The sequence below is a fragment of the Acromyrmex echinatior genome, chromosome 11 (genome assembly GCF_024713525.1).
Source record: "Acromyrmex echinatior isolate Ae372 chromosome 11, ASM2471352v2, whole genome shotgun sequence".
Taxonomy (NCBI): Eukaryota; Metazoa; Arthropoda; class Insecta; order Hymenoptera; family Formicidae; genus Acromyrmex; species Acromyrmex echinatior.
In genome coordinates, this window is record NC_141862.1 from 7,640,760 (window position 1) to 7,663,220 (window position 22,461).

The 22,461-nt window shown below is 33.7% G+C and overlaps 2 protein-coding genes across 5 annotated transcripts in view; one reads left to right on the forward strand and one right to left on the reverse strand.

Annotated features, from left to right (window-relative positions):
- Nucleotides 1-16,727, forward strand: part of LOC105145810 (uncharacterized) — a 28,207-nt gene extending 11,480 nt beyond the window's left edge. For both annotated transcript variants that reach the window (XM_011055630.2, XM_011055631.2), the window contains exons 3-7: nt 7,237-7,297; nt 11,094-11,165; nt 14,411-14,550; nt 14,608-14,759; nt 14,929-16,727. In XM_011055630.2, the coding sequence (XP_011053932.1) occupies nt 7,237-7,297; nt 11,094-11,165; nt 14,411-14,550; nt 14,608-14,759; nt 14,929-15,000 (497 nt within the window). In that variant the 3' untranslated portion in view covers nt 15,001-16,727. The remainder of the gene's footprint in view (nt 1-7,236; nt 7,298-11,093; nt 11,166-14,410; nt 14,551-14,607; nt 14,760-14,928) is intronic.
- Nucleotides 16,728-17,775: 1,048 nt separating this feature from the next.
- LOC105145809 (terpene synthase) lies at nt 17,776-21,976 on the reverse strand. Of its 3 annotated transcripts, XM_087411048.1 has the most exons (8): nt 20,719-21,971; nt 20,524-20,622; nt 20,257-20,411; nt 19,292-19,433; nt 18,772-18,892; nt 18,545-18,684; nt 18,378-18,480; nt 17,776-18,197 (listed from the first exon to the last, which is right to left on the reverse strand). In XM_087411048.1, the coding sequence occupies exons 2-8, from the start codon at nt 20,587-20,589 to the stop codon at nt 17,989-17,991; spliced, it is 936 nt and encodes a 311-aa protein (XP_087267174.1). In that variant the 5' UTR covers nt 20,590-20,622; nt 20,719-21,971; the 3' UTR covers nt 17,776-17,988. The 3 variants fall into 3 exon arrangements, with proteins under 3 accessions (XP_087267174.1, XP_087267172.1, XP_087267173.1); XM_087411046.1 differs by having other exon boundaries at nt 18,545-18,892; nt 20,719-21,975; XM_087411047.1 differs by having other exon boundaries at nt 18,545-18,892; nt 20,524-21,976.
- Nucleotides 21,977-22,461: the final 485 nt, after the last annotated feature.

The window sequence follows — 22,461 nt, forward strand, 5'->3', positions numbered from 1 at the left end:
GAATTGTCTATTTTACAACGTTGCAAATGCTGTTCATTTCAGAAGAAAAGAAGCTTCATGATATATTATTATTTACTTCTTTTTACTTTTTATTTACATGGACTGCGGAAAAAGCAACTTTGCAACTGTTGTAAAATTCTTTAATATGATTGGTCTTGTCCTTAGTTACTCACAGGATCTAAATGTATATATCAATCATATTAAATTTTCATCTAATCATTGGCTACGTTTAGTAGAAAAAGTAGCTTTGCAATTGTCGTAAGAGTTTTAAGACTATTTTTCCTGCTGAACGCAGGCATTGAAAAAAAAAATTGAGAGATTTTAGAGTGGATAAATTAAATCTTCCGTCATCGAAATTTCCTTATTATAGAAAGATTAATTAGTTTTAAGAGATTGATGTCTTTCGAAATATGAATTTTCTGAGCTTCTTTCTGTCAATTGAAATAATTTAATGTTGGTATGAATGACGACAGCTGAAAGTGGTAAGAGCAAAACGATGGTAATGAGGAGTTTGCGTCTTATTCTTATTCTTCACATATCTCAGAGGTCGTCAGTTTTGTAAAAATATCGCGAAATGCGCGCACTAAGATGTTACGATAATGCGCGCTGACGGTAACTGCATTTTTACTGCTTGACGTAAAGATATTTTTATTTGACCGTATAAAAACGTTCTATATATTCCAATGTGAAAGCACGCACAAAATTGACAATCAAGAATTGAATACGAAGCGACAAAAATGGAAGAATCCGAGCAGAAAATATTCAATTCCTACCTAAAGTTCGATAACGGACGAATTTGCGGGATCTTCCAACGTTATGTTAAATGTTTCGTTTATTAAATTTGAATTAGAGATTTACACTCGGGAAAACAGAATCTACTCGGGAAAATTAGGATTAGCGAAAGATCACGAGATACATCTGCCTTTATGTGTCGCAACGGACATGTGGAATGTTCCAACGAGCCAAAAATTTTCTCGGCACTTTGGGAATTAACTGCGAGTCGCTCTCTTCAATTTTAATTCCGGTGAGAGCCACATTTGTTACACCATGCTGTGTCCTTCCCTTTTCTCTTTCTCTTGCCCTTCATGTGCCCTATCTAAAGTACCGGCCATTGCAAATGTACGAAATTCGCCGTCACTGACGAGTCACGGATGCGCTGCATTTCCTGTGCTGATGCATTCTACATGCGATGAGAGAGAGAGAGAGAGAGAGAGAGAGAGAGAGAGAGATTACGCGACACGGTTACCGATTTTCGGTGCGCTCCTCCGGGAAAGTATTTTTCCCTCAGGGAATCACACGTCCAATAAGCTTTGCCAAGCATATAGATTTAAAATGCACTGAAAATTATGATGAATATACTCCTATCAACCGCTTGAAAGATATCACGAACACTCCGTATCTCTCTAAATGGAGCCGCTGGAAACGTCGGGACCTAGTAAAGCGCATCCATCATTTCACGAAAATGTTGTTCACCCAATTTTCCCTTCACCTATCCATCGCTCGGGTTTTTTTTTTTTTTTTTTACGATCGTGCGCAATTCAGAGCGAAGGATCGTTCTCCTCTTCTCTCCTCTCATCTCCTCTCCGCTTCGCTCTGCGCGCGAGAAAAACTTTTCGTGCCGCTCGTCACGATGTCGTAGGACAAATCGAATCGTCGCGACGGAAAACTCGGCGAAACTCAATTTCCATCGTGTGCTCCGTCGTCGGAAACGTTCGACGCATGCGATCCTTCCGGCGACGGACGGATGGATTCCTTTCGATCGCTGCTAGGAATTAAATTAATTCCTACTGAACTCCGCGTGTCCACTGCATCCCGTATACCTAATATCTATCCGCTCGCGGCGGTACGAAAAACTTTCGTGATTTCTTAGCGTCGTCAGACTTCGAGGAGAAAAAAACCATTGAGTTTCTCTCTCGGGATGAGTCGATTGCGAATCGTGAACCGACACGCGGAAGTTGTAATCGAATTATCAATCGAGGCGAGATACACTCTTGGAATTAAAAGCCAAGGTTAAATTTGTTCTTCCCGTCCATTCTCACGTCGAGAATTTTTAATTCTCTCAAGGTTTTTTTTTGGCTCGTGGAAAAAGGTAAATAGAAAAACTGGGTGATTCAGCAAAGCTGTAGTAATATTTGTCACTATTAATGGAAGATATTTAACTATTAATAGGAGATTTGATGAAAGAAATTATGTCGGTAAGCAATTATCAGTATGTTCAGCTAATTCTTTGTAATAAGATTTCTTTACTGCAGCTGCAGTAAAAGTACATCTCAGTATGTTTTCTTAAAAAAGGTTTTTTATATACTGAATTGATTTTCATAGAAAGTCATCTTTCCTGTATTAACCCTATTCGCTGCGCTATTAAATATGATTATATAATCATTAATTTTATTTAGCTGTACCACTTTGCTACTTTAACATAGAAAATTAGTCCATATATCACCGCTGTAGTTTCTAATTGTTTTAACAAACTCTTTATCATGTTGGTCTGCCTCTCGATTCAAAAGGTGTCCATCCTCTACGCAGAGAAAACGACTGTCGTTTTCACACGATGCAATATCGGTCGACAAAGAGCGGCATGCTCTTGCAAAGCCAGCTGATGCCTAATTATATTCGAGAGTGGCCCGTCTGGCGTCTTAATTATCGCGTGCTTTCGCCCCATTCTGGTGGGACACCCTTGACGACACGAGTGGTGTCCGCGACTAATTGCATTACCAAGACGAATCACCGGAAGGCATCGTGCACCCTCTAATTGAACCCGGGACCAGGAATTTTGAATTTCTCCGTTTGCCAACCGTACGACCAACTCATTCCAGAGAACTTAGAATAAAGGGACAGGGCATACTTACTTACTGTAAGAAGTAAAAAAAGAATAAGAAGAGAAATAGGGGAGCCCGAAATAGTGCGATCGCGAAATAGGAATCCAATCGCGTCAATCTGTCTTCGTTTTCGCAGACAGAGAAAGAAATTAAGGAAGGAAGCTACGGGTAGCCACTATTCATCCTTAGGGAGACTTTTGCCCTTTTATCTCCTTATTTCGAACGATACCCCCTGGATTCATCGGCATTTTGTCGCTATTGTGTAACAATATTTGTCGCATTGTCGCTTTCTTTAACTTCCTTACAAATTTACTCGGAAATATTTAAGTACAAAGAAAGATCCGCTCTTTCACCGAAAATAGTGTGTGGTGTGTGTGTTTCTCTTAATTAATTTATTCTCGTCTAATACGAATTTTAATTGTTAATTGCCTTCGTTTCCTTTGTTAGAGAATATGTAAATATAACATGTTTGATGACTTAAATTGTTTTTCTCAGTGCGTTGATTGCTCAATTAATTTAATTATTGTGATAACACATGATGATACGTCTAATACAGAACGCTCGCTCGCGTACGAAAAGATATCCTGCTCTTTCTGAGATTTGATTTTCGAGAAAAATAAATTGGCTACCCTCTCTTGTCAGTACAAGGATAATGGATATTCTCAGTGGAACATCTTGGAGGACAATACGACTCCGGAAATTCACTCACGACGTGAACCAACGCGACCGCAGGTGGTCAATTCATGTGCCAGTCACAGAACCTTCGTCCGACAATGTCCTGCCACTGAACACGGTCGGAGATTCCTATTCCGGAATCCCGTGAGCTTCCATTCACCGAAGACCATACATCGTAGATTCAGAAATTTAAACGTACACTCCGCGGAATTTTCGAGATTTTTACGTCCACCTATTTTTATATTCAAAGATTCGAGCTAAACGGAAATTAAAGCCGCGCGAAGAAAGGAAATGGAAGTCGAAAGAGTAAATGTTAAATTAATTGATTAATGTCTTTGACGTTTAATGAGCGTCCTATTTCTCCTTATTTTCCACCTCATCTCGTGCAGCGAGGATTGCAGTGAAGATCATTAACGCACACTTATTCTGCGTACAAAATTCCGTTACTTTATGGATTCTAGCTCATAAATACATAAAACAGGAACGCTCACCGATGCCGGATAAGGAGCGTAAAATTTTCTGTAAATATTTCCGTCCTGGCGACAGTCGAGTATCCCACAGCTGTGCGTCGCCCGGAAGAATTTTCCTTTTATTAAAGTTGCGCGACTCCGTCCTTTGAATAATACATCGCTTTCGTGTTTCCTTAAATTCGTCGGACCCACGAACACGATTTACGAACACGCCCACACATAGGACACACGTGTGAGAACTTTGTCGCATCTTTGTTGTATTAAGTTTCCTGTAAAAGGCAGGAAAAGTGTGGGAGGTATGTTTATCGTTTGTGTTTGCGGGCCGAAACAGGCGATAATTGCGAAACTTTGTCTTTAAAGCTTTCGATCCAAAGTGATTCAGAGTGAAGGACGAAAGAAGGGATCGTGTGAGCGGTCCATTTCGATTAAAAAAAAAGGAACTGGAGACAAAAGCGGAGAGTGTTAACAATAGCTTTGTTAAGACAATCAACGGCTATAAAGGCCAATTAATTGCAGACGTTAGATTTCCCGGTTGGATAATTCTTCCCATATCGAATCACTGAAATTGATGATACTGAGACTCTTGCCCATTAAAGTTGAAACTCGACGAGGGCTTTCTTAAAATCGTTATTGTTAATTGCATTTGCAACACGCCATGTCGTAGAAGCTCCCCTAATGGCTCGCGTAATTATTTCCTCGTATGCTGGTTATTTCATTTTAGAAGTCCTTTGATCGAACCCGCTTCGCAATTAGAACCTTTCACGGACTGCTCTTGGATATCCTTCTGTCGTCTTCTTTAGAAATCACTACAAATCTCGAAACTGTTTTATGTCCGAAGATTCAGCACTGAAAGACAGACATAGTTCGGTTGGATGCGGCGATAAAATTTGCATACGAAAAACGGATATCCTTTTCAATTTCAACTCAATTAATGGGTTTTCCGCGATTTCAGCCTTTTGCACAATTAATCGTGCGGGAAATTGATGATCTCAAGCAGTGATGCGCAACCTGTGACTCGCCATCTATGAATTCTTTGCGATTTGTCAATTTATAGCCGAAAACATAAAATATTTTATATAGATAAACAAAATAAATATTATACAGCCCAAAAGATTTTACTTATTTCTAAAAATGGTTCTCTAAAAATGATCCTTTAAAAAGGTTGCGCATCACTGATTTCGAGAGTTGGATTTTGGAAAAAAGTTGCATCGAGGGCGACAAGTCGCTTCTCGTTGGCTTGTCATAGCAGTGGATTGATGGAGAGCACAATTTTCGGACAGATTAGAGTACTTACAGATACGCTCATCATCATTGTTGACTTCAATAGTGATAACATCGAGTGATTTAGCGACTCTTATCACGCTCTCAATAAATCGATATCGAATTAAGAAGTCAGTTTTGTTAGGGATAATTATTTTTTTTTTTATTTAGTTATTCTTATCACAGACTTCGATTAAATGTATGTCAAAATAAGAAATTATCTTTCTTGGAGTTTATATTAGCTCCGTAATTGAATTCTTTTATTAACTATTTCTCAGGTTTCGATTAAATTTATTCTAAAATATGTAAGGAATTTAATTTATTTTTATTTAACTATTCCTATCATAGACTTCTATTAAATTTGTTAAAATAAGAAATCAATTTCTCAGGGATAATTAATTTTTTTATTTAGCTATATTTATGACACATTTTCGTTAAGTTGGCGTTAAATTTAAAAGACAGCTTCTTTATAGATAGATTTTTTTATAGAATCGATAATTAATTTTCCTTTTCGTCATCATGACTTCAAAGTAACACGTCTCGCAATTAGTTTCATATATCATAACAAGAATGAATTTCTCCTACGAGCGATCATTCGATATATTTCTCCTGACACATACAACACGTGATTTATCCGGGGGGGCAATTACATCAATTCGAGATGATCGGCTTTGTCCCGTGTCTCCTTCTCCCGTAGAAGTTCAAGTCGATCCGTCGCTCCCCCGTGAGAAAAAAATCCTATTCGACGTTGAACCTGCTGTGTATTGATTTCCTGTCAGGCTGCAATATAGCCGATCTATTGTGTACGCGATACTTGCACAACGTGTACACTCTCCCCGGCGTATACAATAGAATAATTTTATATTGCCATGAGATGCGGAGATTAATATGGGATCTCTTGATATCTTTGCCACGGGCGATTCGTATTCTCTCAGATATGTTTATATCTTTGATATTCCCAGGTTGCATATATAAAAAAATATATTTTTTTCTCTCTGGAAACGATTCTTTCTCTCTCTCTCTCTCTCTCTCTCTCTCTCTCTCTCTCTCTTTCTGTCTCTCTGTTTGAATAGAATGTTACGCGCGTAATGTACATCGAATATCGGGGATATTCTAGAATTATCTCTTGGTCACTTTTGTCCATTTTGAAGTTACGAGCGTTTCGCCTCGTTATCGCAACGTCATATTATTGAAAAATCCCGAAATGCATGTGCATCCACGCGTTTGGAATACACAAGCGGGTATCCAGTTTGTAATTAATGCGTCAGCATGCACGAGCGAGGGAAAATTCGAAGCATGGAAAGGACAACGCAAATGGACGACGCGAAGTTACGAAAGAGAGAAAAGAATATTAGAAGTTTGATAAGCTATAAAACTAAATAGAGAATTAAATATAGAGAATCTTAGATTTTAAGATTGGCATTAGATTATTAGATCTTTCTAAAATGCCTATTATTAAATTGTTTGTCAATTTTTAATTTGTAATATTACTACTTTACTTTGTTAAAATTGCATTTTAAAACTGGAAATTAAATTCGGCGTGCAATTTTTAGGGTTTGATACGAGTCTATAAATTCAACATTGAATTATTTACGCACTAAAGATCCAACTTAACCATTTAGGGCTTTTGTTTCCTATTCGTTGTATATTCACATTATGATTTTTAAAAATACTTTATTTAATATTAGATAATCTTATCTTAAATTTAGGGAGATTTTATTGTAAGTGATGGAGTTATTTGAAGTGATGGAGGAAATGCAACGCGATTTTGCTATTCCAAAAATAATATTCGTCATATTTGTGAGATTTGATCATTTATTGTGCAGGAATCTTGCACGATTCGCATGCGTGTTGCAGTACCGGTTATAAATTACTCGGTCTCGTCTGGCGCAAAAAATATAATATACCGATCGAAAGGGTCGATGCCTGGGATATCGATAGTGCCGGGCCGAGATGGGAGATTCATCAGACAGGCAGGGTTGCAAATCTTTTTGATCCTCTTTCTGTTGCAGTTGTGTGCGGCGTCGGCGCGGATGTGGCGTACCATCGACACGTCATGGGGCTTTACGTTACGTGAGGATAATTCAACATGCGTATACCGTAATTCAATTCACGCATTATCAGCCCTCTGATCTGCAGTGATCCTCGTGTCGACATTCGCGTAAAGGAGAGACCGGAGAGACCGTTGGCTGTCCGCGGGACAGAAGTGAATCGAGAGGAGGCGAGCAAGATCATCTCGCGATGATTGAACTTCCTAACGACATATATATATATATATATTTCTAGACCAAGCATTTATATTGTTACTTCAAGAATAACTTAAAAAATTAAACAATATTAAGAATCTTTATTTCTGACCTCATATGTGAGAACACAATCAATTAAATGCCTGTAATGGCCGAAGATGGATCTTTAATGCTTAAATAATTCATATATACTATATATACTATCACATTGAATTATTTAAGCATTAAAGATCCAGCTTCGACTGTTATAGGCATTTAATTTCCGGTATTAAAAAATTAAATTTGTCAGAAAAGGGAAAAAGCTATTTTTCACAAAACAAAAAATTATTGACTAATCAAATGACATCAGTGAAAATATGTTCTTAGAAAGATGATCAAATGTCATTTTTGTTTATTTTCGTTTTACTTAACTTTTAAGAAGCAATCTTTCCAAAGTTGGATGATATTGATATCCTACAAAATTATAACAAATCCGGGATAAATAATAAAAATAATGTAATTCGAAATATCACATATTTTTATATATATATTTTTTTTTACCTTGATCAGTTAAAATAACAAAGTTCAAAATTCAACAACAATTTCTTTGATCACTTCTGTTAATTCTATATGTTCTCTATAAAAGACTCATTTCCTTTTTGTTTATAAAACCGATACAATTCAAAATATATTACTTTTGTAGAAAGTATTATAATTTCTTTGAAAAACTTTAAGAATAACATAAATGCTATTTGATGAATAAAATTATGAAGTTAAGAAAGAAGTTTGCTTTTAATGATTGAATATAAATAATCTTTACTTTATTCATTCGTGGTAATAAAATTGAACATCACATTTTTAAGTTGTCATTCAGCAGTTATAGACAATCCGCGACGAGAATAATTGAAACTTTTGAATCCCGCAAATTATTATGCACATTATGTGTACTTCTCTCTTTTTTTTCAATGGCTGTGGTTATTTGAAAATATATTATTATTATTTTACGCCAGAGAGGTGGAAGAAATGTTTGGTCTAGTACTAGTTATATATGTCGTTGGAACTCTCGAAGCCGAGGCTTCTTTCATTTAAACGGGGCAACGTCCGATTTTATGGGCAGAGATTTTTCCCGTCTGTTCCTCTTAATTCACCGTTTTCTCGCCGGAATGATTAATATCTGTCTGCTTTGCTGAAGACAGCGGATTTGTCGTCATTTGTTCGACTGTTGTCGCGACGCGACTGTATTTTGAAATTGCTAAAGCGTCTACTATTAACGAATTCTTCCTTTCCGTACAGAACAATCGTTTATCTGACCCAGAACTATGTTCGACGTTGAAAAATACTGAGTTGCGACTGCTGACGTTTCGCGAAGTTTTCACGGAAAGTCTGTGAATGAAGGGATATCCGGCAGCTTTAGACAATCTGTGACGAGAATAATTGAAACTTTTGAAATTCCACCGCAAAACTTATTACGAGCGAGTTATTTCCTCGAGTTTTTTTGCTGTGCAAACAAGAAAATATTTACGTAGGTATATGGAAATTATTGATTGGACACAATAAAGTAATATTCTGGTTTTAACTAAACGTGAGAGGCTGAACACGAGAGTCTAATTTATACGCAACGTTACTCCTCATTACTCGTGGATTATTATGCTTTGCGTAATTTCAACCGCGATGCTTTACCTACGATTCCTGGATAAAATCCATTTCATTGGACGCTAGCACGTAATTAACAACGCACGATGAACGACGCTTGAAAATCTTTCCGATCATCTTTGCTCGTCGGATAATCTACTTTCGATTCGTTCCCGAGAGATCTAATTTGAGGCTGATTTGATTATTGGTAACGGAAGTGCGATGTCGAAGCAAGATTACCTATAAGACGTAAATATAATATTTATTCGGCTATGGAGAAAATGGAAAAGTTGACAGATCACAAATGATACATATATTGGCTCATACATATATTAGAATATCAACTTTTTTACCTTACAACTTTTTTTTTAATAGGATTCAGCGTTCTTCTTCGCTCGCACTTTAAAGGTTCTCATTACTTACTTTTAGAACTAGAATATTCTAGCCACACAACTCCGCAGTTTTATGGTTTCCACAATATAAAGTGAAATGATTTTAAGAAGAAAAATATTTTGCACAGTGCACGATCAATAAAATTATAAATAAAAATGTCGTCCCCAATTCTTTATAGCAGGTCGTCTAAAATCGATTCAATTAAATAGTCACGTCTTGATTTATTGACCACATTAATGCCACGTTTGCAACACATTGCACTGAAAAAAACCTACTAAATTAAAAAAAGATTTATTTGAATAGTTTCCAAGTAAATATTTAAATACAATATAAATACATTTTTATTCGATATAAAAACCGTTAATTTGATTTAACTATTATTTTTTTATCTTGAATAATAATTTTAGATTCCGGATGTAATTCATGTAATTTTCTGAAAGTAAATGTTTTAGTTGGTACTATTCAAAGAAATGTACATTAAGATTTAGTATTTTTTTTTAATATGGGTTTTAACTGCAAAAATTATATTGGATGCAATTGCGATGCACAAGAGAGCGATAGCGTTTGATTAGACATTCCCTCGCGTAGCCACGTTTCACCGAGGCGCATGCAATGAACAACAAAGCGAGACCGGCAAAAAAAAAATAAAAATATCCCAGTCCGTTGCAATTTTTCTCAGGCATTATCCAACCGCGCGGCGCCACGGAGAATCTCGCAGAGTAGAAATTGAGAGAGATGTCTTACATTTTTTACGCGGTTCTATGTCGGCACGCTTTTAATCATTGATCACGCGCGGCTATGCGAGAGAAAGTACCCGATTTTTTGGGAACAAGTCGCCCTTATCACTATTGAGAGCTATTGCGACAAAGTCGAATCACGTTCCCGCGATACAGATTGATATAAACATTGGAATAAAATACTTTTCGGAATTGTTCTTTTATTTACTGTTACGAGAAACAGCTGCACATGGTGTAGACATTGTAAACTTGATGCTGCTCTTTTCTTAATCGCATCCGATATATCGTAATTCGTAAATAACATGCGTTGTCTAAAAGATCTCTTTATGATGTCTTTTAAATGTCTTTTAGACATCTCCCAAATGTCTTTATCCCAAGGAATACATTTTATTTTAGTTAAAATGACATATAATTAAAAGTCAATATAACTTATTATATGACTTTACAAAATTTTTTATTACAAGATTTGACGGGGCCATTAAAAAAATGTTCACAAAACTAGTAAATTTTGGTATAATCCAACTCAATAGGCATATATGATGGATAGCGGAAAGTGATACCGTTGCACACTTTCAGAAAACTTTCACTGAACTTGTGAGACTAGTGATTTTTTTATCATTCAGTAGCAACAAAGAGACTATATTGTCGACATCGATTTCTCGCCAGAAAATGTTTAAATCAAAATGAAGTTATTTCGATTTTCTGTTGATTTTCTGTTGTGTTTCTTGGAATGTGTTTCTTGGGAGGATGACTTTATGACGTCTTTTAAACACGCAAGTTGTCTGGGTAAAGCAAGCCCACAGCATACGTTTCACCGACGGCATGTGAAGTTTTATATCATATTTGGTCTCCTTGTTAATTCTCGTGTGTTTTCGATTGTAGGGCAGCGTCGGGTGTAATCTTCTTCCTTGAGGTGACTTGGGCCATCACGCTATTCGTGCAGCTCTGCGTCAGGTACGTTTATAAACGAATTTAATTTCAGTAATTTTTAACATTTGGAATAAAGTATATTCTAAAATCCTATTTATCTATACTTGATCAATACACAAATTTATTTATTGACTAGTATAAAATAATTACGTATTTAAAAATATATATAAGTTAAGCGATTAGATTTTAATAAGCTTCTCGGCGCGTAATGAATATATAAACGTAACGCGAGTATGCTGTGACTTTGCAAATTGTCCGAAATTGGTCCGTGCATGTATATCGGGGGAGTGATAAGCCCAGCGAACAACGAGGTTGAGAAGGCCCCAGGGAATTGCCGTTCGAGGTCCGAACAGGATAACACGGAAAAGAAGCGGCAAAGTCAGCCCAGCAATTACCAAGCAGGTCGGAAGTTCGCCCCAGTTTTCCTCGCATTTTCCGACAAGAAAAGCAGCGAGGCAAGTTCCGGTGGACTACCAGATAACTACATAGATAACGATCCGAAGGGATGGTGGTGAAGCGCAGCCGGTAGTCATCTTTAAATCAGATAAATGCGTCATACAAGCTAGAAGATGAAGACAGAAACTTTCTCGCGTCTTCGAACTTAATTGCGGAGATGTGATCGATTAACAAACTGGTGTGCGTGCCACACGTTTTCTCAACAATTAGTTTATCGAGATTTCTTAAGTTGTACTGTATATTTTTTGTGTGTTTTATAAACGCAAAGAATAATTTTGTTGAAGTAAGAATTTAACTACATACAGATCTGAAAATAATATTGTTGGGTTATCAAAATTATTATATTGTATATGTATCATGTCAAATTATATCCAACTTGAGTTATTTTTAATCATTTCTATAGGTCGCCACTTAATATGTTATTGATTTAACTAAAATAATAGAGTTAAACCATTCAAGAAAATATATTGAATTTGACTTGAACTTAGTTTATTATTTAGTATATATATATATATATATATATATATATATATATATTATTATTATTAATATATATGAATGTTGTATATATATATAAATTGTTTTGAAACTAACCACAGAAATGGATTTATTTCGACATACATGGAAGTAAAAAATAAAAGAAATTAGGTTCCTTCTATATTTAACAATGTAGGATGCTCAATCATAATGAGCAATTACTAAAAAGTTTTCATTAATATTCTAACAATCAACTTGATCAGCGTCCTACATAATTCTTTTTACGAAATTATGTTTTCAAATCTGTTTTAGCAAAATTTTTAAATACTTTGGGAATACCGTTCTTTTTGCATATATTTATTGGTAATTAACATATTAATAAATTTTGTTAAGTCTTTCGGTAAACGTGACCTTAATTGTCGCGCGGATGACGAGCTTATAGTTTTTGTCATCTAAGCTCATATCGACCAGTGCGATATGGTGGCCAATGGAACGACGACGTCGCCAACATTCTTCGCAAGTTAGTGGGAGGAAGTAAAAGAAGTTCTGTGAGGTCTACGGTTTTATCGAGTAACTTAACTTAGCGATCCATCCGGAATCGACGCTGCTGCGAAAGTTTATGTCCTCCACGACGGTGCCATTAAAACTGCTGGTCGGAGCGATCGATCACTCGGATCTACGTGGAGATGATCGAACGGCTAAGGGAAGAGATAACGTCGCTTCTCGTAGAAAAACGGATTTCCAACGAACATCTTCTTTTATATCTGTTCACCACGCAGGGATGAAAGCCCGTCAGATCACTTTTTCTTTTTCTGTCTCTTTCAATGCGGATAATCCAATTAAAAATATTACAGTTAATTGTTAAAGGAATACTGAGAAAGATGAATGTTTCTCTCAATTGATCTTGTCGATTTTCTCTCGATTCTTTTTAAAGATACCAGGAAGATTTGTTCTCGCATTAAGATTCGCATGCTGCGCAAAATCGATTTTCTTTTTTTATTGCAAGCTGACGAGTTTTAAATCTATCACGATGGCTAATTTCGTAAATTAATAATAGCTCCGGAACGCGCGCGATAATTATATCTCCGCGGAAATTTTGCCGATAATCTCGGACCCGGGCAAATCGCTTCCCGGCAATTTTCTTCTCGATACAGTTACCGCAGATACGATTTCCGCTAAATTACGCTGCGAACGCAATTGCCACCGCGAGCGTTAGCGTAACATATTTCAATTAGACAAATATTTTCATTCATGTATTACATGAGCCAAGAAAATATACAAAGATTATAACGTAAAGCTGATTGTTGCATTTTTGTAGAATACCATACAAATTGAGGTTTTATTTTAACGCGAGATTTCTTTTGTGTACATGGGATTAAACTTGTTAATCTCATAAAAAGTGTACTCAACGAGAGTATTCGACGCTGAAAGTTGTATCGATAGAAAAGTCGTCTTACTACTCCGTTTTAAGACGGAGACTTAAGTGGGAAATGACGGAGCCGTAATCAGGAATAGAAACGTTGATTGCTTGCGAATTCAGCGAAAAATGTCGTTTTCAAGAGTTCTGTTTATTGAAAGCAAATTGGGCAAATCTTCTAGTTTTACGAACATCAGATAGCATATAAATATTGTAATAACTGTGTAACTTTTATAAACATTTGCAAATACACTTATGAGTGTATTGAATATCCGAAAAACATCTTGTTTAATCTCTCAAATTGATTTGATTTTCAGCATGCAATTAGATCCAATTAAAATAAAATTTCACAATAATGAAATAATTTTGAATAATAAATAACAGTAAAATTAAAATAAAATTAATGAGAGTCAGCGCAGAAGTGGGTGAGCACAAATATTAATTCATATAAATTAGTCCATTATATTACATGATGTTAACTTTATTACAAATTCTTGTTGAACGTTTCAACTTTCTGAGAATACTTGTAACTTTGTTGAAGAGGACTCCAAAGAGAATTGAAACGTTCAACAAGAATTCGTAATTGACATTATGTATTATAATAGATTAATTTATGTGAATTAATATTTGTATTCACCCACTTCCGCGCTGACTCTCATTAATTTTACTGTTATTTATTATTTTAAAGATTGAGAGTCCGATTTTAATTAATTTAGAAATAATTTTGATTTGTTTAAAAAGCTTATTTACCATTTAATTTAATTTAGAAATAAAAAATTTTAGATATCAAATTATTCAATTTGCATATATTCTTTAAAACGTTATAGAAAATAATCCTTTTAATCTTGCAAACTTAGAAATCCTCCTCTTTTTATGAAAAAAGACGGTATACGTTTTGACGTAGGTTTATTTTTCGCAGAAACGAGGATTCTCTTTGTTCGCGTTGCTGGTTTAGCATCCTAGCGGCTACGCGGGGCTGGCGAAGAGCGTTGTTTTATCTACCGTTGTCCTGCATCTTAGCGTGGCGACCCAATAAACTTTGGCTATCCTACGTTGCGGGTAAGTACGACAGAGTTTATTTCCGTAGAACCTCTGACAGATAAAATGTGTTTGCAGCCGGTCTGTTGGCGATACTGTCCTTACTGCATATTGCATCGAGCGCGCTAGAACGACGAGATCCTTGTCAATCGAACATTGGTACCGACTCGGTAGGTGAGAGCCTCTTGAATTCCAGACAGGAGAATTACGATCGTTTCGAGGAAGTTCTGGTGAGTGTTCCCAAGATCGACAATCGAAAAATCCTGTAAGAAGCTTGCGAATTAATTTCCTCTTGGTTCTCTTTTTCATGAAATATTGATATAATATACTCACACATACAAAAGCACACACACACACTTTTTTCGATTATCCTCTATCCATCATTGTCTGTTTTACGAGGTGACGGAGGTTCTTGATGACGGCGTGTCAGGACCAGGACGCTGTCCCGGGGACAGCGACGGCGAGATATGACACGAACGACGATCCTCCTGGGCTAGTGAATCCGATGAGGATAGCGAGCCTGAACAGAGGATGTGTCAAATCGCCACATTGTCTTAGTCCTTGATGGATTTCGACTTGATATCGTCATGTATCATAAGAGAGATCAATTGAGCACCCGATTCAGCTTACGGCAAACATGAACGCGAGAAGTGCGCGAGGCCGAAATAATGCCTTCTAAAATTATAAATTGAGGGGGGAGATTTCAAAGAAATCATCATGGGAAATTCAGAGAGAGATAAGAGAGAGAGAGAGAGAGAGGGGGGGGGAGAGATAGGAATTTTAATTTATTGATTTACAAATTTGCGAAAGAAAAAAACTATGCGAGGTCGCATCGCTTTGCGTGAAAGAATGAATGTGGAGGAGTGAATATTTTTCTTAGATAGAAACTTGTTAGTTACATATAATTTTCTATACGTTATGTCTTTTAGGAAACAATAGATATTATATAATATATAACTGCATGACGTACAAAACAGCTGTATTTCATTATAAAATCATTCGATATGCTATATTAAACTGTCAATATTCATATATACAATTGCTAATAAATACTTTTTAAAAATGTTCTACGTAGAATTTATTTCAATAGAAAAGTCATGATGAGAAATAAAATTTTGTTGTTTACATCAAAAAACAGGGATTTTGCAAATTTTATTATATATATGTATTTAATACTACCATAAGAAATTACGATAAAAAGAAACAAAAACGAATAGTGTGCTTAACTAGTTATAGGTATGACATTTTAAAAATCCTATACTTTTCTAATAACAGAACAGATTTTAATCGGTATTTGTTGTTGATTTTTATATAAAAAAATTCTTATATGTACAAGGTGCGTCCCAAAATTTTCCAAACTTTTTCAATAGGGATAGGTCGGGTGGCGCCATCCGTGTGTTCGATTGCGCGTTTGAAAGGTACATCCCTAGCTGACTTCCAGTAAAAATTTCATGACATTTGGTTCAGTGGAAACGAAGTTATGGCGTCTCAAGTGTCAGTATGTTGTATACATCGGTACGAGAATGAACTTCGAACAAAGAGCCAATATTAAGTTTTGTTTTAAACTTGGTAAAACATTTACCGAAATCCATAATTTGATGAAACAAGTTTATGGTGATAATTGTGTAGCCCGTGCCAGTGTTTATGAGTGGTATACGCGATTCAAGAACGGTCGTGAGGACATAAATGACGACGCACATACAGGTCGCCCAAAATCGACAATTAACGAAAATTCCATCGAAGTTTTTATGATTCCAAGGGTATTGTGCACAAAGAATTCGTTCCAGCAGGCCAAACAGTTAATGCTGTATTCTATGTAAGCGTTTTGAAGCGTTTGGTGCACCGCATTCGTCGTATTCGGCCAGAATATCGCGAAGGAGGAAGTTGGCGCTTGTTACATGATAATGCGCCATCTCACCGTTCGACACTTGTCACTGATTTTTTGACTAAAAATCACATTTTAACAATCAACCATTCCCCGTATTCGCCTGATATGGCACCTTGTGACTTCTACCTATTCGGCAAAATGCATTTGTCCATGAAAGGAAAGCGGTATGTGGACGTAGAAGACATCCAAAGGGCTTGTACCACTGTTCTGAAGGACGTGCCTTTGAACGACATAAAACACTCATTTGAAATGCTTTTAGATCGTGCCAAACGTTGTATTGAGTCCGACGGGGACTACTTTGAATAAACAATTTGAATTTGAAAAAAAAAGTAAACCGTTGTTGTTTTATTTCAAAAGTTGGGAAAATTTTGGGACGCACCTTGTATAAGATTCTTTTAAAAATTAATCTTAAAATGTCATAAACAAGTCACCACATCACAGAACTGTATTAGCATCTTAAAACACTTAAGACGATTTTAAAATAAAAACCAACTATGAATACTAACTTCTATATTTTATTGCTTTTTTTATATTTTTAATAGGAATTTCGTAACACAAGGTAATGAAAAGATGAAAACTATGCATTGACAAAAAAGTTAAAGTATAAAGAGAAAATTAATTACAGACAATTTATAAATTTATTGTATCTTAACAAAAAATAAATATTTCAGATTTACACCAGATTTAGCCAATTATTTTGTTATGATATATTTTAAAAAGTAGAAACTCTAAATGCGATTTCAGCGTTGAGCAATTTTTCAAATTGTTTATTTCAATAATAGAGCCAAAAATTAATTATATCAGAGAAAAGATATAATATTATAAATATTATATATATATATATATACATATATATATATAATATATATAAGTGTAATATTATATGTATAATATGTATAATATGTATAAATATGTATAATATTATAATCTTATATAATGAGAAAAATATATACAATCTGAAATTTAAAATATTCCGTCACGGAATACTTTTTTTTATAATACTTCAGTAGCACTGCTGCCAATCTATTTAATTTACAATGACAAGCTATATATTGTCATTAAAGTACGAATAATAAAAAGACAGTGGATAAAAGAGAAATTTGCAGCATATAATAGTAGAATAATCCAGATTTGAATGATAACAACTTAATGATAAAAAATAAGAACAAAGAACATTATTTGTATGCAAAATTTTTATGTGCATATGAATAAAAATTTATTCTTTAGGAAAAATAGCGATTGTGTGAGATTCATGTAAACGTTTTTACTTAAAAGAAATGCTAAGAGATATTTCCCGCTTAACGGTAGAATATTTTTATGGGTGCATATGATTTATTGCTATAGCATAATAAAAATAATTTTTTCAGCAAAGTTTAAATAAACTTTATTTATCTTTATTTGTATACAGATATTAATTTTTATTACATCTTGTTGTTTATAGCTATTAATAAGAGATTATTTTATATAACGTTTTATAATATACGTATGGACAAATTATACAATGCTGCGTCTGATGTTTTATTAATAACAAAATACATATTTATGAATTTTATCATTTGATTAAAGAATCTTTAGATATGTGTTTTCAACATCTTGTTCCTGAAGTCGTCCAGAAGCTTTACAAAAGGCGGATTGCCACCTAAACGGTCAATTTCGGTTCTCATCTTTTCTTCTAATTCATCAAGTACATCTTTTGCGTACTTAAATGAGCCGTAACTTTCTAATATTTTAACGCAGTAACGTTTTATTTCAATATTCTTCGATCGTTGTTTTAAAATATCTTGAATTATTGTTAAGAATTTTAACATTATCTAAAAATTTTGTTATAAAAATTTTTAAAATATGATAAGCTTATCATTTAATTTTTTTATTGTCTTTTTTTATTTTATCTGCTCAATACGAAATATATTCCTTAGTATCTACTTATTTCACATTAAATATAATGTTTGATAAAGGATACTTATTATTTTCTTATCGTCAGGATTCTTTCTAAGCGCATGAATAACTAGGAAACTCATTTTTCCTTCGGTCAAATCATCGCAATAACTGTTCTCGTTAGTATCCTATAATAACAATAAGTTTTGTTAAATTTGGTTCAAGTAATTTAGTTAAATTATCAATTATTACCTCATCATGACGTAAATTGCAATAATCATCATGTATCTGGCGATACAATCCAAAAGTACTTGCTAATGACAAGACATCTTCTTCATAAGTAGAAAATAGTTTCATTAATTTTACCACCATTATATTTAACCAACCACTCTCTATAAAATTAATTAATATTGAAATTGTACATATATATGTAATACGTTTTGTATACAGTAGAAGTTTATAAAGGCAAAAATATTTACTTCTTACTGCTAAAATATTGTAATCTTCTTCTTTCGGACAGATGAATTTTTCCTTCCAATATAAATCCATTCCTTGACCTTTGTAGTATTCCATAAATTGTTCAATAACAATTTTAACTGCCTATTAAGATATAAAAATATGTAATTAAAATAAAAAATATATAATAAAAATATAATCAAAATTATAAAGAAGCATTATCAGTCGGCATGGTAAAAAGTGCAATTTTATAATGAGATTTATATTTTAATAATTTATTTTATGATTTATACAAAAAAAGCATTAACAACATTAAAATAGACTTGACATTCAGGATTAAGTTTTAATCATATTCAATAGATAAGAAACGAATAAAGACTGGAATCAATTCAATGAATTTGTATCTTTTCTATGCATGCAGAGATATCTAAAAAGGAATTTTGATAAAACTGTCTATTTTGATTACTGTTATAAAATATCAAGAGAATAAAACGCATTCAATTTTTCAAAGTTTTACACAGACAAAATGCAACTACTTATTACCATGGGGTGTAAATTAAAAAATTTTTCACAAGCAATAAATTGCAAATAATTTGCAGCATTTATTGAGTAGTGAAGTCCATAAACAGAATTGGTTACAGGAAAACCATTTCGCATAATGGCCTCATCTTGAATATCATCGAACCTATCAAGAAACAAAAACTTTATAAATTTAAAAAAATATATTAAAATTAACCTTTTCAGTCAGTAGAGAGGCTGTATTATCTTTTTTTTGTATCATTTATGTAAAAAATAAGTATAATAAAAAAAGGTGAAGCCAGAAATATAACAGATTATAGCAGCAAAATAATAATTGAAGTGGAAGATCAAGACTTATCCAAAAAATTTTTTAAATTTTTTATATAAATCATTGTTAAAACATGTTATATCCCCGCAAGAAGAATGACATAAATTTTTTAAAGTTTGTACTACGCGAAAATCATATTCTAAATGCACTTTCAGGAAAACTGATATATGTTAAATACTTCCTAAAGAAAAATAATACAAGGGAAAATATTAAAAATAACATGAAAGGTAACATATAACACTGTATCAAAATTATTATCCACATTACTTCTAGAAAATTTTGAACAAATTTGTGATTAGTTCTAATAAGTTAACTTATATATAATTCTTCCAACGCGTACTAAATAATAAATTTTATAAAATACTCAATGTTCTTTTTATCGCCCCCCTCCCCCTCTCACTTATCTGAATAATTTTATATTGAACTGAAATTTTGTATTGAATTAAAATGACTCTTGTCACTTTCCTTGCGAGAGAACGGTATATTAGATACAAAAAGAGAAAAATTTTCCTAATATATACATTGTAGAAGAAAATGTAATTTTTCTTTAGAAACATTATATCTTATTTCTTATCGCGCGCATATGATTTTAGAAAAAAATATATAAGTTTCAGTCATGTATTTAAGTTTCAATTATGTTTTACTACAAAAAATAACTTACACGACGCATGTAGCATAGGCCATTTGGATTACTTCGTCAATCAATTGCAATTTATCGGGTGATACTTTAAACCAGTAGTTAAAAATCCACGGTATTTTTCTATATGGATGTATATCATTGCATTGCCGACTGTATTCGATCGGTTCTAAAAGTATCTATACAACAGAAATCAATTAAAACAAGTAATGAAAACGAAAAGTTAGTAAAATTGAATTATGAAATAAAAGAGATGTGAAAAAATAAAAGAGAAGTCGTTATAGAACTGACCTTGTCCTCCTTCGTATTACCGCTTGACGAATAGTAGAAAGGTACATCCTTTTTCATGTCTGACATATTGCACTCTAAATTATTGTGATACGTAGGAAACTATAATTTTGATAAATTTAAACCAAATGATAAATAAATTGGTAACAGTATTTAATTTTTTGCCTTATAATATTGAGTAATATTCGAATTACATACCAATGCGTGAAGTACGAGAAAAAGTGGGATCCCAGACAACACGAAGTCGACAAAAAGTCGACTATAAGTTAACTGCAGAAGTCAAGAGTTGACTTTTAATCAAATCTGATTGTCGACTAATCGTCAAAGAGGTTGTATATATAGTAGCGGAGCCAATTAAGAATGCGTGAGCGAATAGAAAAAAATGGAGAACGAGATGGTTAGAGTAGGGATAAAAAGAATGATGCTAATTAACCTGAAATCATCATTTGGTATTCCTGCATCTGGAATATCTATATGGTGCAATTCCTCGTTTTAATCTGTTCTTTCTCGCTGTCTTCTTCTAACTAACAGTAAGTACACCTAATGGCGTAACCAATCAGCGTTAGATACAAGCCAGTTCTTCAACATTGAAGCAAAAACGACCCTTGCTTCAACATTGAATAATTCGATGAAAAAAAAAATCATACAAAGATAAAAAAATAAGTACAAAAAAGCGAATTGAAATCGACTATGAATACCGGCCTAGGACTGTATTGTATTGAATAAACATAAGTATTCATAATTCTTAGTATTTGTAGCGTATGTAGATGTGGAGCAAATTCGAAAAAAAAACATTTAACATTACAATTTAGCTGTGTTCTTATGAAAAAAAATATTTGCGTACTTATCTGTGTGTCGAAAGAATCGTACTGTAAGAAGCTCGAGGCTACTGTGTGGAATCCAACCCTTTCATATAGACACTATTCTTTTTATATATAATTGTAATAAGAGAGTGTTTTAGAAGTTACTGTTGAAGACCTACAAAATTAGAGCTGGAACGTCGTGTAGCAAGGAAAATATTTAAAAAAAAAAATTGCAGCAACTCTTACAGATTTCTTCTCTGATGTACTAGCAGCAATAGAATAAGTAATATATACTAAAACCAAGAGTACACTCTTATATAGTGTATAAGGCATAACGCGTAAGTAAATCGAAACGCGATAACAAAACTCAACTAATCAATTATCGTCCTCTATTGTATGGAAAGAAAGGAAATAAAAAACTTTCATTTTCTTATGCATTATGCGTTTCACATGTTCTTCTCGCTTAAATCTATGGTCTTGTATTGGCTATCTCGTCGTTACGATGTAAATAACAGGTAAAAAATTAAATTTAATGACTAAATTTGATTGGCAGATAATCAATATTTATAATCAATATTATTGGTCTTTTTTTAATGAATAAAAATTTTCTTTATTTATTCATACATGCATACAAAATATATGCACGTGCGAGTAAATAAAAAATTCACCAAGAATAAAAAAAGTGTTGAATATCAGAATTGTGCATTTATGCATAAATTACGATATTCTATATTTACATGTAGACAATGCAAATTAGTAAGCTCGGATAACAAGAAGTATATAAGACATTTTTGGCTTCTAAAAGATGACTTAAAAACGTCTTATATCATAATTTTAGAGTTTGTGTTGTTTGAAAGGTGTGATCTATGCAATCTTATATATAGATAATTACCCAATTTGGCGCACAGGGCACATCACACACCACAAATCGGCGGAAATTCACGTCTATCAAAATATATTTCTTTTTTTTGTAATAACTCAGAAAAAATATATATGGACATATTTTATATATAACGTTATATATATTTGAATATAAAATATACATTACTTTAAAATTCGGAGCGCCACTACGGTCTGAGTGTTGAGATATTGAACTAATATATATATATATATATATATTCAAATAAATGAATTAATT

What these genes read in the sequence shown, in the direction of transcription:
- LOC105145809 (XM_087411047.1), bottom strand. Translation starts at nt 20,589, where the DNA reads ATGTCAGACATGAAAAAGGATGTACCTTTCTACTATTCGTCAAGCGGT. An exon ending in GTAATACGAAGGAGGACAAG is followed by an intron (nt 20,412 to 20,523) that starts GTCAGTTCTATA and finishes TCTGTTGTATAG; the next exon opens with ATACTTTTAGAACCGATCGA. An exon ending in TTTTTAATTTACACCCCATG is followed by an intron (nt 18,893 to 19,291) that starts GTAATAAGTAGT and finishes ATATCTTAATAG; the next exon opens with GCAGTTAAAATTGTTATTGA.